At 44.9% G+C, this 18380-nt stretch overlaps 2 protein-coding genes across 3 annotated transcripts; one reads left to right on the top strand and one right to left on the bottom strand.

Moving 5' to 3' along the window:
- Window positions 1-4502: 4502 nt before the first annotated feature.
- LOC113029991 (GTPase IMAP family member 7-like) lies at window positions 4503-18218 on the bottom strand. 2 transcript variants are annotated; one of them, XM_026180973.1, is made up of 3 exons: window positions 18143-18218; window positions 14296-14430; window positions 4503-6409 (listed from the first exon to the last, which is right to left on the bottom strand). In XM_026180973.1, the coding sequence occupies exons 2-3, from the start codon at window positions 14312-14314 to the stop codon at window positions 5571-5573; spliced, it is 858 nt and encodes a 285-aa protein (XP_026036758.1). In that variant the 5' UTR covers window positions 14315-14430; window positions 18143-18218; the 3' UTR covers window positions 4503-5570. The 2 variants fall into 2 exon arrangements, with proteins under 2 accessions (XP_026036758.1, XP_026036757.1); XM_026180972.1 differs by lacking the exon at window positions 18143-18218 and having other exon boundaries at window positions 14296-14528.
- On the top strand, window positions 8444-10676 carry LOC113029989 (ribosome-binding protein 1-like). The gene is made up of 3 exons (XM_026180970.1): window positions 8444-9356; window positions 9507-9665; window positions 10212-10676. Exons 1-3 carry the CDS (start codon window positions 8715-8717, stop codon window positions 10539-10541), a joined length of 1131 nt encoding a protein of 376 aa, XP_026036755.1. The 5' UTR covers window positions 8444-8714; the 3' UTR covers window positions 10542-10676.
- Window positions 18219-18380: the final 162 nt, after the last annotated feature.

Raw genomic sequence — 18380 nt, 5'->3', positions numbered from 1 at the left:
AATCTCTCCGTCCCACACCGTGGGTGCTGCAGTCTCCCACTGAAGGAGCTGCTCAGTGCTGTCACAGTCTGCTGCATGGGGTGGGAGATGTTGTCCATCAGGGATGACAGCTTAGCCGCCGTTCTCCTGTCACTCACCACCTCCACTGGGTCCAGAGGGCATCCTAGAACAGAGCTGATCCCCAGGTACTTATAACTGTCCTCTATGTCTGCAACGTTGCCTTCTGGTAGTTTGATCCCCTCTGTTCTGACTACCTTCCCTCTCTTTGTTGATGTAAGGTAGTGACTGGAATAAGTCACAAGGTGTCGCTGTTGAGCTGCACATATGTTGTAAATTTTAGCAATTTTGACCATTTGTCCTCTGCAGGACACCGTAGTTCAGATTTCTCGTTCGCGTGGGCGCCATCTTGGTTCAGTGTTTACTGTGATTTGCAAAGGTAAGCACTGTCAGTGGCGAACTGCATTGGTTTTGTTTAAAAATAAGTGTTCCACTGTGTAAAATAGCGGTTTGTCATTTAAGCCGAGCATATATTTTGTATATTGAGAGGTTCATGTATTGCCTGAAGAGAGTATGAGCAGTTTGTGTGCATGTTTCATTTGGTAATATCTGCCGCAATTTCGGGCTACATTCCCGCTAGTTAGCAGAGCACCAATTCGGGCAAAGTAATGCAAGATGAAGCATTAGCTTTTCAGCTGCAGTTTGCTGGTAATCCTGCTATGTTAGTTTTGTGTCATACTCATTCCTGAGACCGTGGAATTTTGTAAAAACATGATTATTTTTGCTTAATGTGTTTTTTATATATATATGTTGTTGTATTTTACAATGTTGATAATCACGCAGTGTTTACTGTGATTTGCAAAGGGCCAGCAGCAGAGTTGGAGTGGTGTTTGCCCCAGCATCTGAATAAACGGCACGGTCCGAGCCACAAATTGAACGCCTGTGTCCGACTGGTCTCTCTACTGTGAGCCCCAATCCAACACAAACTTACACAACGCAGAGTCCGGGGTGTACGGAGGCCCCTGCACTGGTTGGGTTACATTACCATCCGACTACACTTCTCCAGTCCGAACGACATCCCGATGTCATTGCTGTATATCCTGGTAGTGTGGATCAGGGAATCGATGTCTCGTTCACTCTTGGCATACAGCTTGATGTCATCCATGTACAGGAGGTGGCTGACAACTGCTCCGTTCTGTAGTCTGTATCCGTAACCAGTCTTGTTAATGATCTCACTGAGGGGGTTCAGGCCTATGCAGAACAGCAGTGGGGACAGAGCATCTCCTTGGTAGATCCCGCACTGTACTGCTTGGTCAGCCAGTAGCTGGTGTTTTGTGCCTCTGGTATTCCTGCCCATCCCTTTCTGTGCCTCGCTCATGTATTGACCCATGTGCCTGTTCATCTTAGCCGCTATGATGCCTGACAGGAGTGGTGCTGAGGCAGGTTATTGGCTGGTAGTTGGAGGGGACCGGTCCCTTCTGGGGGTCCTTGAGCATCGGGACTGTCCGACCTTCGGTTAGCCATTCCGGGTGTCTCTCCTCAACTAGCAGCTGATTCATTTGTGCTGCCAGACGCTTGTGGAGTGCAGTCAGCTTCTTCAGCCTGTAGGCGTGAACCATGTCAGGGCCTGGTGCTGTCCAACTCTTCATACTGGAGACCCTTTCTTGGATATCTGCCACTGTGATGGTTACTGGACCCTGTTCAGGGAGGTTGCTGTGGTCTGCCCTCAGATCCTCAGGCCATGCTCTGCTGAAACATGACTCGCTGCCAAATAGAAGTTTTAATAGGAGAAGTCAACCACACAGAATCCAGTTAAAACTGTCTGGATCAATGCTGTGAACACGGTGAGCTGGTATGTTTGCCTTCTTCTGTGTCACGCTGACATTTCTGAACATGTTCAGTTATTTTTAGGAATCTGATCTCTGTTCTCCTCGTGTGTGTTTTGATTAGAGATGGACCGATCCGATATTACGTATCGGTATCGGTCCGATACTGACCTAAATTACTGGATCGGATATCGGAGAAAAATAAAAAATGTAATCCGATCCATTAAATATCACGAAAGCACCTCACAAAACTTGCAACACGCCGTAACTCACCTCAGAACGTTAGCACGTCGGAGCAGTATGCATCACGTGATAGAGCGGCTGTGGCATGCGGGACCTGTCGGTGGTCTGGATAGCATGTGGAGCTTCGCTAGCAACCTGGCATTTCATCTCCGACAAAGTTATCCCGAGAGAAGTAAAGCAAGTGTGTAAGTCCATCTCTGAATGTTTGTAAAGCATTCCCACGTTAAGCTTAATGAGCGACTGCCTCTCCTCTCCGGCTGCTACTTCAATCGTGAAACTGATCAGCTGATCGGCTTTTCTGTCGTGAGTCTCTCTTGTTTGTTTTTGGTCCACTTTGCGCCAGAAAGAGCAAACCAGCGGCTGAACAACAGCAGCACGTTTAAGCTTGATCAGCTGTTGTTACAATTTATTTAATATTACTTTCTACTCGAGGATCTTTTTCTACAGCTGACGCTGGTAACTGTGCAGGGGCGGATCTAGCAAAGTTTAGCCAGGGGGCCCGATAGGGCATGAACAGGGAAAAGGGGGCACAAAGACAGACTTTTCTTTCTTATTCTCATTTAAAATGTCTAGCTTTTAATAAATAATTATCTGACACCCAAAGTTTTAATTTGATGTAAAATGAATAGAAGTCCATTACTGTATATAGTGACTATTAAGTCTAATATATATACCCTAGTAAGCTATAGTACATTTTCCTTTGGGAAGGTACCATCTGTGCAGTCTGCAATTTTGTTGAAGAAAGATGTTGAATCTATTTAATATTTCTTGAAAAATAATTGATTTCTGTGCATTTTTTTCACACTGCATCAAATTAAGGTTGATTACGTTGATTAAGCATCATGAGGTGGAGCGTGAGGGGTGGTTCCCTATTTTTTATTTATTTATTTTTGTTGTTGCTGGGAGTTGGAACCCTATTAGTTAGGTTGCTTAATATTTACGCTAAGTACTCTTTAAAATACCAGAATAGGGAGGATGGTGTAGGTCTAAGTTTATTAGATTGATCAGTATTGCTGAACTATGAAATATTTTTTTTGTATACAGGTATAACAGAATAGCTTTAGTGTAGTTGTTGTTTTAAACTTGAGTATGAACTTGCAGACTTGCAAAATGCAGCAAGATATTTTAAAAAACAGTTTTGTTGATTAAAAAACACTATATCGGATTCATATCGGTATCGGCAGATATCCAAATTTATGATATCGGTATCGGTATCGGACATAAAAAAGTGGTATCGTGCCATCTCTAGTTTTGATTGTGTTTTTTTCTGTTCTTTGTTGTTGTTATATTGTCTGTAAAGGTTCTCAGTCATTCAGGTCATCGTAGTCCAAGGAGCTTGGAAAGAAAAGCGTTTGGACTTCTTTAAGTTTCTTGAAGAAGTTTCACCTCTCAGCCTAAATGGCAAACTTATCCTTTCTGTCTTCCCTGGTTTGCCATTCCTGGACTGTGAAGAGAATGGAAACCTTTAAAGTGTGCGTGTTAGTCCCCATAGGGAAATAGTTCCTCTGCATTTAACCCATCCACCCAGTGAAGCAGTGGGCAGCCACCAGTGCAGCGCCCAGGGAGCAGTGTGTAGGGACGGTACCTTGCTCAGGGGTACCTCAGGGTAGCCGTTCAGTGGAGTCGAACCCCCGACCTTCCGATCATGGGGCCACCACTTTACCTACTGAGCTATCCACACTGAAGTTTACCTGAAGCCCACACACTCGGACCAGTACCTCCTCTTTGACTCCCACAAAACTGCAAAACACAAACTCAACAATGTGGTGTTTGCTGTACAGGGCAGCGAGGACCTCTACACTGGAGAGACCAAACAGCCACTTCACAAGCGCATAACACAACATAGAAAAGCCACCTCCACAGGACAAGACTCAGCAGTTCATCTGCATCTAAAGGTCAAAGGTCACTCTTTGAGGATGCCAATGTTCACATTTTGGACAGAGAGGACAGATGGTTTGAAAGAGTGAAAGAAGCATCTATGTCCACTGTGAGCGACCATCTTTGAACAGAGGCGGGGTTTACGACACCAACTCTCTGCCATCTATAATCCAGTTTTGAGATCCTTCCCAGACGCCTTAACGCCCACTCACATCCTGGGCCATCTGACCTGAGGAAATCACATGATAAGGTGGGGCCAGGTTTCACAATGAACACACCTGAAACCCTGGCTCGTTGGGACCCACACCCAGTTTCACACCTTGGGTCAGGCGATTAGAGGATCATCAGGGGGTCCTTTTGTCCCTCTGTGGGGGGAAACTCCCACTAGGTTATATCTGGGACTCTCCACCATTTGACCCTAGAACTGAAGAAGCTTCTCGGATGAGAGGTGAAACGTCTTCAAGTAAGTTAAAGAAGTCCAGACGCTTTTCTTTTCAGGCTCCTGAGACTTGTTGTTGTATTATTTTAGCATGTTCAAGAAAAACAAACAAACAACCATCAGTTTTTAAACAATCTTTTCGTTTATTAAAGGGAAAGGTAATCCAAACGTACCTGGCCCTGTGTGAGAATGTGCTGCTGATTCTTCTTTCAAGTTCTCAGGGAAGACTAAGAAACTACAGTGAAAAATATGACATTTTCTGAAGAGTTCAGTTTCTCTGCTACACCCACGCCCGATTACTGCCACACCTGCTGAAGCACAGGCCTGGTCGAGGTTACAGGAATGTTCCTCAGGCTGTAGCACTCCAGAGAACCACAGTGAGAACCACAGTTATCCACACATGGAGGAAACAGTGCTGATAGTTTGTTTGACGGTCTGAAAAATGCTTGTCTTCTAAATATGAAAAATAAAATCAGGAAGGAGGAAAACCCTGTCTCACAGGTTCACTGCACAGAGTGTGTTTATGAAGTAATCACAGCAATACAGATGATAACATTATTTTTAAACACCTGAACACATCATATACCAACATTTATTGATATTTGCATCATTTAAGTGTAAATATTTATTATACTTTAAAGTTAAAGAAAATGTTGTTTTCAAACTTTGCATTTGTGAACAGTATTTTATTTTCAATCAGTTTGTGACTGGAGACCATGTCAGAACCTCCGAGCTCGTCCTGAGCAAAGCTGCTGCTAATCCAACCTGCTCTCTAAGGTCTGGGCATGTCCGACTGGGAGGAGGTCATGGAAGTCCATCTCAGCTAGCTTGGGGATGCTGCAGCTTTTCCTCCAGACCATCAGGAGGATGTAGGTGGGATAGAGAGGTGTGGCAGTCTCTGTACAGACCAGACTCTGTCCCTGAGACCTGGGCCAGCATGAGTCAGATGGATCAAAGGTTTGTGTTAAATATAGAAAATTCAGGAAAATGTTTTATTTAAGCAATGGAGGAAAAAGCTCGTTACCCAGGAACCAAAGATGTTCAGGAGATCTGTGTGTATACAGGCTCATGTTATACAGCTCTTAGATGACGTATTACACAATATGATAAATTACCGTGGACTAACAGTTCTTGTGTGCGCCATTAATGACCAATAATTATCAAAATGTGATCAAACGTTCTTTATTTTATTGTGTGGCACATTTTTTCTCCTTTGCTGCTACGACTGCTGCTCCCACTGCTGCTCCCAGTGCTGCTCCCAGTGGCCCTAAAATGCTCCCGAGGCCCGCTCCTATCCCAGCAGCCCTCAGGATCTTGTTCTTCGTCTCTGCCCGTCTTCTCGCTTCTTCTTCTCCCATGTCTGGATTTTCTTTCATAAGTCGTTCCATCTCTTCTCTGATGGCTCTCTCAGCTTCCTGCAGCATGTCATTGGTGTAGTATGTTGCTCCATTTCTCTGAGTCATGGTGTTGATCTTCTCCAGCAGCTCTTTGACCTGAGAGCGATCCTCACTCCTGTTGTTAAAAACATGATATCTTCCTCCGCACTGATTGATGAAGCGATGCAGAGGCCGATTTCCACTGATTGATTTGTCGATGTCGATTCCGTTTGGCAGATTGTCTCCATACGTGAACAAGACTATGGTGTAACAGGCTGCATCCACCCCAAATATCTTCTGAAGGATTTTTATCGTTTCTTCTTCTGCTTTTGTAAACCTGCCGATCTGGATCACAACCAGGAACACGTGAGGACCGGGAGCAACAAAGGAGACGCATTTAACGATCTCCGTCTTTACATGCTCCTGAGTCAGTAGGGTGTCAAACAGACCCGGAGTGTCAACTACATCCAGGATGTGACCATCCACCTGCCCTGTTACTTTGCGACACCCAACTACTGATGAAGAAAAAGAAGTTATAGACTCAAAGGCTTTTCTTCCTAAGATGGTGTTTCCTGATGCACTCTTCCCCACTCCAGTTTTCCCAACAAGCACAATCCTCAGGTGTGGGAACCCATCTCTCACTGCATCTCCTGGAGAACATAAACAGACAGCGTTAGTGGGACTCCCAGGTCATCACACAGGTCATCACACAGGTCATCACACAGGTCATCACACAGGTCATCACACAGGTCATCACACAGGTCATCACACAGGTCATCACACAGGTCATCACACAGGCCATCACACAGGTCATCACACAGGTCATCACACAGGTCATCACACAGGTCATTACTAGGGATGGGTACCGGTGTCCGGTGACATAAACGGTAGTAACCAAACCAAAAAGCAGCGCACATTTCGGTGCTTTTTTTCCTGAGCTGTGATACACTTCTAGCCAATCATTTTACGTTTCCGAGGATAGTAGGCGGGGCCAGGTACGTACGTTCTTTTAGAGCAGAGCTAGAGATTAAAAATGCCCAAGGCGAAGCGGTCAAAGTCTGGCTGTACTTCACAGCAAAAGATGCAAACTCAGCAGCAACAAGTGCTTTAAGCTGATACTGTGATACTGTCAAAGGAGGTAACTCCTCAAATCCGATGAAACACCTGGCGACGCATAGTGTTTTTTTTAAAAGCCCAGAAATGCGCCGTATGATAGCTTGCTGCGAGAACTCACAACAAGCACATCTACTGTGGGTGGGTTGCCTGTTATCGGACCCGGAGCAACATCCCCCAAAAACCTGAAGAGGAGAGTCCTGGCCTCTAGCTCTGCCAGTGTAGCAGAAATGATGATGGCAGCAGCAGCCGTTCTTCTCTGCGTGAGTAGCTTAATGTTGTTCGTGTGTAATTTACGTTGAGTAGGCTAACCACGTTATTACATTAATGCATGTAAGGTGAACTAGCAAACATCATCATAGCTACATGCGGCTGTCCTCTTGTTTGATGGCAGATGCTCCCTTCACCCTGGCCAAAAAGGCTAAAATGACCAAAGAAAAAGTGGAAAACAGTTAAACATGAGAGGTTTTTGGACAAAGTTTGTGTTTTTTCCATTGTTTAAGCACTGCTTCCAGCCAAGAGTGATACCATATATGCCCCATAGCTGCAGAAAAGGCTAACATTGTTATCTTTTTACAAAAAACCAGCTGAAAATGAGAGGTTTTTGGACCAATTTGTGTTCTCCATTCTTTAAGCACCGGTTTGAGCACCGTTTAAGTACCGGCACCGTTTCAAAAGTACTGATTTGGCACCTGTATCGGATAAAACCTAAACAATACCCATCCCTAGTCATTACACAGGTCATCACACAGGTCATTACACAGGTCATTACACAGGTCATCACACAGGTCATTACACAGGTCATCACACAGGTCATTACACAGGTCATTACACAGGTCATCACACAGGTCATCACACAGGTCATCATACAGGTCATTACACAGGTCATCACACAGGTCATCACACAGGTCATTACACAGGTCATCACACAGGTCATCACACAGGTCATTACACAGGTCATCACACAGGTCATTACACAGGTCATTACACAGGTCATCACACAGGTCATCACACAGGTCATTACACAGGTCATCATACAGGTCATCACACAGGCGCTCTCCAGCAGCGTGTCAGTGTCCCGCTCTCTCCCCTCACTCAGGATGGCCCCGTCCCTCCCTGAGCTGGTTCTGCTGGAGGTTTCTTCCTGTTAAAAGGGAGTTTTTCCTTCCTACTGTTGCTCATAGTGCTTGCTTATAGGGGGTCACATGATTGTTGGGGTTTCTCTGATTTATTGTAGGTTAATTGGCTGAAAAGATTTTACACTGTTCGGGATATTAAAATCTTAATCACACATCTCGTTATTTCCTTATTTTAAGTATAGAAACTTTCCACAATCGCTGTTCAGCATAAGCTCCGTCTCCCATCACTGTTGGTCACATGCAGAGGGAAACCTTGGGTTTATTTAAGAGGACCCAAACACAGACGCTCGAGGCAGGAAGCAGGTTCAATCAAATACAAGCCGTTTATTGGAGGCTGGAAAAACATGAGAAACAAAGGCAAAGTAACACGAAAATGAAATAAACTTAAACCTAAACTTGGGAAAAACTAAGTAAAGATCTAAGTATCAAAGAACTACAGACCATGAACATCATGAGGTGACCAGACACGGGTAGGAGAAAGGAGAAAGGAAGACTGGTGAACTAAATAAACAGAAGCGCAGTGAGGAACACAGCTGATACAAATGCACGTGACGCCACGGGGGAAGCAAAACTAAACACACTGAACATGGAGACACAAGACTGTCAAAATACAACAGGAAAAACTCAGACGTAGACTGACACATGAGCTGGACACAGGAGGAAACACAGATGAGAGGGAGCGAGGGAGCACAAGAGAGAGGACATGACCGACAGGGAAGCCGTGGAACAACACACAGGAAGGGGAGACGTGACATCACGACACACAGGAAGGGGAGACGTGAGAGACGTGACATCACGACACACAGGAAGGGGAGACGTGACATCACCACACACAGGAAGGAGAGAGGTGACATCACCACACACAGGAAGGGGAGACGTGACATCACCACACACAGGAAGGGGAGACGTGACATCAAGACACACAGGAAGGGGAGACGTGACATCACCACACACAGGAAGGAGAGACGTGACATCAAGACACACAGGAAGGGGAGACGTGACATCACCACACACAGGAAGGAGAGAGGTGACATCACCACACACAGGAAGGAGAGACGTGACATCAAGACACACAGGAAGGGGAGACGTGAGAGAGGTGACATCACGACACACAGGAACGGGAGAGGTGACATCACCACACACAGGAAGGGGAGACGTGACATCACCACACACAGGAAGGGGAGACGTGACATCACGACACACAGGAAGGGGAGAGGTGACATCACCACACACAGGAAGGAGAGAGGTGACATCACGACACACAGGAAGGGGAGAGGTGACATCACCACACACAGGAAGGAGAGACGTGACATCACCACACACAGGAAGGAGAGACGTGAGAGAGGTGACATCACGACACACAGGAAGGGGAGACGTGACATCACGACACACAGGAAGGGGAGAGGTGACATCATGACACACAGGAAGGGGAGAGGTGACATCACGACACACAGGAAGGGGAGAGGTGACATCATGACACACAGGAAGGGGAGAGGTGACATCACGACACACAGGAAGGGGAGACGTGACATCACGACACACAGGAAGGGGAGACGTGACATCACCACACACAGGAAGGAGAGACGTGACATCACCACACACAGGAAGGGGAGAGGTGACATCACCACACACAGGAAGGAGAGACGTGAGAGAGGTGACATCACGACACACAGGAAGGGGAGACGTGACATCACCACACACAGGAAGGGGAGACGTGACATCACCACACACAGGAAGGAGAGACGTGACATCAAGACACACAGGAAGGGGAGAGGTGACATCACCACACACAGGAAGGAGAGACGTGAGAGAGGTGACATCACGACACACAGGAAGGGGAGACGTGACATCACCACACACAGGAAGGAGAGACGTGAGAGACGTGACATCACGACACACAGGAAGGGGAGACGTGACATCACCACACACAGGAAGGGGAGACGTGACATCACGACACACAGGAAGGGGAGAGGTGACATCATGACACACAGGAAGGGGAGAGGTGACATCACCACACACAGGAAGGGGAGACGTGACATCACGACACACAGGAAGGGGAGACGTGACATCACCACACACAGGAAGGAGAGACGTGACATCACCACACACAGGAAGGGGAGAGGTGACATCACCACACACAGGAAGGAGAGACGTGAGAGAGGTGACATCACGACACACAGGAAGGGGAGACGTGAGAGAGGTGACATCACGACACACAGGAAGGGGAGACGTGAGAGAGGTGACATCACGACACACAGGAAGGGGAGACGTGACATCACCACACACAGGAAGGGGAGAGGTGACATCACGACACACAGGAAGGGGAGACGTGACATCACCACACACAGGAAGGAGAGAGGTGACATCACCACACACAGGAAGGAGAGACGTGACATCAAGACACACAGGAAGGGGAGAGGTGACATCACCACACACAGGAAGGAGAGACGTGAGAGAGGTGACATCACGACACACAGGAAGGGGAGACGTGACATCACGACACACAGGAAGGGGAGACGTGACATCATGACACACAGGAAGGGGAGATGTGACATCACCACACACAGGAAGGAGAGAGGTGACATCACCACACACAGGAAGGAGAGAGGTGACATCAAGACACACAGGAAGGGGAGACGTGACATCACGACACACAGGAAGGGGAGACGTGACATCACGACACACAGGAAGGGGAGACGTGACATCACGACACACAGGAAGGAGAGACGTGACATCACGACACACAGGAAGGGGAGACGTGACATCACCACACACAGGAAGGGGAGACGTGACATCACGACACACAGGAAGGGGAGAGGTGACATCACGACACACAGGAAGGGGAGACGTGACATCACCACACACAGGAAGGGGAGACGTGAGAGACGTGACATCACGACACACAGGAAGGGGAGACGTGACATCACGACACACAGGAAGGGGAGAGGTGACATCACCACACACAGGAAGGAGAGAGGTGACATCACGACACACAGGAAGGGGAGACGTGACATCACGACACACAGGAAGGAGAGACGTGACATCACCACACACAGGAAGGGGAGAGGTGACATCACCACACACAGGAAGGAGAGACGTGAGAGAGGTGACATCACGACACACAGGAAGGGGAGAGGTGACATCACCACACACAGGAAGGAGAGAGGTGACATCACGACACACAGGAAGGGGAGACGTGACATCACCACACACAGGAAGGGGAGACGTGACATCACCACACACAGGAAGGGGAGACGTGACATCACGACACACAGGAAGGGGAGAGGTGACATCACCACACACAGGAAGGAGAGAGGTGACATCACGACACACAGGAAGGGGAGAAGTGACATCACCACACACAGGAAGGGGAGACGTGACATCACCACACACAGGAAGGGGAGACGTGACATCACGACACACAGGAAGGAGAGACGTGACATCACCACACACAGGAAGGGGAGAGGTGACATCACCACACACAGGAAGGAGAGAGGTGACATCACCACACACAGGAAGGAGAGACGTGAGAGAGGTGACATCACCACACACAGGAAGGAGAGACGTGACATCACCACACACAGGAAGGGGAGACGTGACATCACCACACACAGGAAGGGGAGAGGTGACATCACCACACACAGGAAGGAGAGACGTGAGAGAGGTGACATCACCACACACAGGAAGGGGAGAGGTGACATCACCACTCACAGGAAGGAGAGAGGTGACATCACCACACACAGGAAGGGGAGAGGTGACATCACCACACACAGGAAGGAGAGAGGTGACATCACCACACACAGGAAGGAGAGACGTGACATCACCACACACAGGAATTTATATAAATAAAATTAAATTGAATTGAAGTGTGGGAGCGATGAACTGACTGGACATGTGGGGACAACTTGTGGAAGAAGACTACTGTGGGCGGGGCATATAAATACCAAGGTGGGAAAAACCCACAGTGTGTTTCGGTTAAAAAGGAAAGCATCTGAAAGGGCTCCTCTAAACGCTCTTCCTCACTGAGAACCAAAACAGAACCTCAAACGTATTCAGCTGAAGAACGACATCAATGCAGAGCTGTGGCTTCTGAGGTATCTGGAGTATTTTCTGCTTTCCTGTAAAACTCCAGGGAATGCAGGAAGCTTGCTCCGAGCTTACAGGAACCGACAGTCGAACTGGCTGAACAGGATCAAAAGATTTCACCTGAGCTCAGTTTCACTCATCAGGTAAAGGCTGTGGACCGCAGTGAGCGTCGATCAGTAAAAACAGTAGAGTTTGTACTTTACTGTCTGTGTGTGGTTTCTTCATGTCAGAACACCAACAGCTGCTCATTGTTGGGTTGTGACCTTTCAATATGAACACCTGTAACTTCATATTGTCAGGTCTGACACCAACCACAGGTTTTCTCAGCAGGAACAATCAAAGCCTTTGTTTTCCTGCAGACTGTGTAAAATAAATCTGTTTCCAGCTCTGCGTGGTAGGGCTGGCTATCGACGTCGACTTCTGCGTTCAATTTGATTGAATTCAGACTCAGGCGGTCAGAAACATCTTATTTATTCATTTATCAGCACTTATCCATATTTAATATCCATATATTAAACCGAAGCTGACACTGTGAGACTTCATCAGAGGTGTGAGCGCCACAGCAGAGGCCTTTGTGTCAAAGTAACTGAGGATCAAACAGACACACATGAAGCAGATGTTCTGGCTTATTATAGCAAATAACCTTAAAATATTCTGCAGTAGAACAAAAACTGAAGCAAACCATGAATCAACACGAACACAACAGCAGACTGGTGCATAATGAGCAGAGAATAATGCAGAAAACAGAGATTTGATGGTAAACTGGTCTGTGAGTACAGAGACAGAGCCGTGCAGGAAGTGGGATTTTATCGTGGTGGAAGCAAAACAGCCAAAGTCAGAGTGAGAGTGACGATGTTTATCATCATCCTCTTTTGCTGCTGCTTCAGTGAATGTTGGTCAGATTGATGAAACCTGCAGCATCAGAGTCAGTGAGCTGTCAGCTTTTAGCCCCGACGGCGTGTCCGTGCTGTCACACAGGACTAGGGGCGGGTTTTTATAATCGATTCATCGATTAAAATCGATTCTGGCTTGGATAACGTAAAATCGATTCATTAAAATCCTGAATCGATTTTTTAATATAAATTTATTTTGCCCGAAATGCCAGAATCTCTGGTGACATCTCACAAAATTTCAACAACCACCAAACAGCTAAGACAGTAAATGAGAGCAGGAACACGGATTCTGCACAAAGACTTAGACACACAGTGCGACCCGCGGATCAGAATCAGTGAGATGTCGCCTTTCTCACAGTCGGGGCTGAAAGCCGACAGCTGCTGATTCTGATCTGTCGGCGCTTTGTGTTCACGCCCTTTATGCGCTGATTCTAAAGCTGTTAGTTTGATGTCTCTCCAAACAATATTGACCGAACCAGCAGCAAAAGAAGATCCAAACTACGCTTCACATGAACATCGTCATGAATTCACTCTGACTTTTACTGTTTTGCTTCCACCGCGATGCACAGCTCTCTCTCTCTCTCTCTCTGTACTTCAAGAACAGTTTCCTTTTCTTCATTATTCGCTTGCTTGTTACGCACAAGTCCACCGTTGTTTACAGGCTGTCGGCCGCTGTTTTTTTTTTTTTTACATTCTTCCGAAAATAAAACCTAATTTCTGCTGTTCAATACTGAACAAATTTAAACTTTTTAAAATTATACAAAATGCAAAACGCTGTGTCTGTAATAAAACCGCTGTAACTTCAGAGGTGATGTTCATATGCTGATTAATGGTTTTCTTTCGTTTTTGATCTACTGCAGAATATTTTTATAAAATCCAGAACAGGAAAATCACCTTCATGTTTTTCTGTTTTATCTTCAGCTACTTTGACACAAAGGCCTCGCTGTGATGCTCACACCTGTGATAAAGTCTTGCGTGTGTCAGCTTCCTTTTTATAGATACAAAAATATGTAAATGTGCTGATCTGAATTATATTTCTGACTGTCAAAATTTCCCAGATTCAAATCGAATCAAATTAAATCGAATCGTGGATCGAATCGATTCGGGACCTTGTGAATCGGAATTGAATCGATTCTAGAAATCAGTGACGATACCCAGCCCTACACAGGACACAGAAATAACCAATCACAGTTCAGTTTAACATGTAGCTCTTGGTTTGTTTGTTTTTTTTACTTTTCATCTAGATTGTATTTTATGATAGAAAGTTGGTCTAAACAGTAAATCAAAAGTTTTAAATGTACTTACGAGCTTTGGTGCCGGCCATGTTTGTGCTGCTCAGGATTACAAAGCTTTGCACCGACACCTTCCTGCTGCTGCTCTGTGCTGTACACCGAGGACGCCGTCACTTTAAGGCACTTGTTAAAGTTGCTGCAGGGCAGACTGCAGACAGAAGAGAGCTTTCATTGGTTCACCAACCACACAGCCACAGTGTGAATAACCTGCAGTCCCAATGTGTCACTGTTAGGGGATATTCAACCCTGGCTGTGAATCAAAAATGAGTTCCTGGTTTTAATTCTACTGCATGCAACAACGTGCATGTCACAACAACGCTTAGATGCTGCAGGGCAGATTCCAGAGAGAAACTGTCATTGGCTGGTTACACAGTGATGTCACAGCCTAAATATTTAGTAACATGATAATAAATGAGTCTGGTTATCAAACAAACCCTCAACATCTATATAACCTGTACTATACTAATGTAACCAACAGTTTCCCAGAGTAGATGGAGGTGACTCTGGCGCCTGAGCTCTTATAACAGGCCTGAGGTTTTCTGCCTCAGCATTACGGTCTATTCATATTTGGGATCTGGCAGCGGTTTCGTTGTTGCTTCATTCCGAAGCAAAGTGACGTGTTCAGTTTTGTTCTCTTGAGGAAGAACACGAGAAACGTGTCGTTTAAAAGATTTTTTTTTAAAAATTTTTTTTTATTGAAAGTTTTGTAATTATGACAGTCATCCACATGAAAAGAAAAACAAAAACAGTAAAAAAACCCAAACAAACAACTCATGATCATCGCTTCACTCTCATGGTGTGTTTAGACCAAACACAAATCCCTCTTTTCCCATGATTACATATAGAGATACAAAATTTGAGCCTCTGTCATCTTTATGGACCGCCAGCCCTGTATCATTCAGCTTTGATATGATAACAAAAAAAATAGGAAGGGAAAAGTTTGTAAAATCAAAATTCATTATATATCTCACAAATGTTCATTTCTGTGCAGGTTGTACCTTCTTATTTTCCTTTGGCTTTGCTAAAAAATAACGTCTTATTGCAGATTATATTCTGCCACTGAGAACCTCATAAGCTCTTTTATAAAAAGGTACTTTAATTTAGCAATACACACAAACAAAAAAACCCAAAAATAACAAAACAAAAAACCAAACAAACAAACAAAGATACTACGCACTAACAATAACATAGTGGCTCAGTGAAATCCGCAGATCTGCTCGGTCTGGGGGAGCTCCCCTCCACCTCTTTACAGGTCCCATGTCGTTAGGTTTTTACTACTGTCCACTCAGCACTTTACAGTCCATCCCTGATCATATTCGGAAGGGTATTTCCAGTCTCTTTTAAAAACTACCTTAAAAAAAATAAAAAAAATAAAATAAAACGTCCTTAGCAGACCTTCCTTCTTCCAGTAGTTGCGTGAAGATCTCATCCCACGTTACCACCTTCAACAAATTTCTCCCACTTCCTCCAGTTTTTATGAAATTGGTCCATTTTGAGGTTAAAAAAAAGGAAGTTTTTCCATTCTATATATTTCCTCCATTATTCCTATCCAATCTTTCTTTGTTGGGGGCTCTTTCTCCAGCCACCTCCTGGTAAGCGCTTTTTTGCCAGCTCCCAACAGGATGTTTATCAAGTGTTTGTCTTTTAAGGAGGCTGCTGATGGGATATCGCCCAAGTACACAGTACAAAAATCCAAATTTAGTTTGAGACCAGTCACCAAGTAAATTGATTCGACCAATTCACTCCAGTATGACAGGATTATTGGGCTTTTCCAAAATATATGGAAATGATCTGCCATGTTTTCCCCACAGTTTCTCCAGCAGTGTCCATCTGTCAGTTGACATTTTTGTTTGTATTTTATTTGGGGTTTTATAAAAACACCTAATAAAATTTTTCCACGTGAATTCCCTCCAATAACCTGAGCTAGTAGTTTCCATCTGTGTCCTGCATATATTTAACCAACTGTCCTCTGATATGTTGGTTTTAGCCTCCGTCTCCCATTTAATTTTGATATAATTGGTTGATTGATCCTTCGTTTAAAAGATTTCATTTGCTTCAGCAGTTGCAAGTTTACAGCGCTGGACCTCAGTGTAAAATCAGCAGTGTTGGGCAAGTTACTTTGAAAAAGTAATTAATTATAGTTACTAGTTACTTCTTCAAAAAAGTAACTGAGTTAGTAACTGAGTCACAAGATTCTAAAAGTAATTAATTACTTGAAAAGTAACTATTGCGTTACTTAGAAAAAAAACATTTAACCCTCTGGGGTCCCGGGTATAATCGGCCATTTTTACCTACTTTTGATGTTTCCTCCACATTTTACCTTGTTTGGTCTCATTGTTTTCAGCACAGCCTCACGTGTCTGAATTTACAGTCATGTTTTCATTTTGACTACTGTATTAACACAACTGATCTAAAATCAGACAAAAAACATAAAATCAAAAAAGTTATAGTTTTACTGTAACAACCACAAACATGTTTAATGACCATATTTCATAACTTTAGATGCAAATATAAATCGTCAATTTTAATTTATATGCACACGTTTTGCAAACAACAAAGTTATTTGCATCCATTTAACCTTTACTCTTTTTTAAATAACCATTTCAAACTATTTACAGAACAATCAGCTGTTCTTCAACAACAAGATGCCACAAATTATTTCTCCCACTCCAAAAAAATAATTTCTGTCCACTATAAAGGAGAACATCACAGCCTGATACCTGCAGGTCTGACAGCAGCAGGTGTGTCACTGCTGTTTCTACCTGGAGACAACAGTCGCCTCATTGTTCTGACACACAACACAAAACTGTCCACAACACTACACACTAACTACACACTAAACACAATACACTACACAAGACAACACATTAACTACACACTCCAAACACGCTAAACGTCACAAATCTCTCACATCCAAAACTCTCTCTCTCTCTCTCTCTCTCTCTCTCTCTCTCTCTCCTAAAACTTCCGCCTCTTCCTAAACAACCAAATGTCATGTTGCCATATAATTTTTTGATTGGTCAACATGGTGCATTTTTCCACCAACATGAACGAGCTGTTTTATTTTTGACTTTTTTTTGTTTGCTCATAAGCAGAGCGGTCTCGCTGTCCTTAGACAGTAAACGTGAAACTATTGAGGAAAAAACACTCGTGTATATTGTTTATCATGACTCTGGTGTTATGTGTCCGATCAACACAGTTTATAAACTGGTATATGTCACCTTGTTGCTTTGTCTGTAAGTGGTCATGTGATTGACCACGACTCCTTTATTCTTCCTCAGTCAAACAGCAGCACTCGTGCGATTGTTTTGCCCCCTGAGCTCCAGCTGTTGTGCCAGAAAGTGATGGTTACCGTCCGCAGGAGCGCAGCTGCTTAAAGCTGCAGCGTCCTGATTCTTACAGCTACTTCCTGCAGCTGATATAAGCTGCAGTGAGCTGAACACAGCTTCAGCCGTCTGTTGAAAAACGGTAACGCAACCGCATTTTCTTGTTAGTAACGGTAACGGTGTTGTAACGATAGGAATAGTAATTAGTTAGATTACTCGTTACTGAAAAAAGTAACGCCGTTGGTAACGCTGTTACTTGTAACGCCGTTATTCCCATCACTGGAAATCAGCCGTCTGCTTCACACGAAGGATGACCCTGCAGCAGGCCCTACAGTTTTATGCTACAAGAAAAAGAAGTATTATTATGACTACTATTATTATATTCTTCTGGAAGCGACGTGGCAGTCCTGCCGGATCTTCTCCTCTCTCTGTTCATGTCTAACCTTGCTTTCTATCTGCTCCTCTTCCTGGAATAAAACAGAGAAGATACCTTCCTGCATGAACATGAATTTTGCATGGCTCCATGAAACATACCTTAGGTTATATGGCCAGAATCTGTGATGTTGAGGGGTCAGGTGGGGCTGATGGATTTCCCGTGGCGTGACCTGCTGTCTGTCTGATACTAAACCAGGGTAAGATTTCCTCTAAAAGAGAAATTTCAGGCTCAGCGTCATTCTGGGACTTCAGGTTGTTTATACTGTGACATCACTGTGTGGCTGGCCAATGACAGCGGGTTTCTCTTTGGAACCTGCCCTGCAGCATCTTTAACTAA

This window comes from Astatotilapia calliptera, chromosome 10, assembly GCF_900246225.1.
Source record: "Astatotilapia calliptera chromosome 10, fAstCal1.2, whole genome shotgun sequence".
Taxonomy (NCBI): domain Eukaryota; kingdom Metazoa; phylum Chordata; class Actinopteri; order Cichliformes; family Cichlidae; genus Astatotilapia; species Astatotilapia calliptera.
Note: the sequence above shows the minus strand (reverse complement) of the source record. Positions and strands in the feature narration are given on the sequence as shown.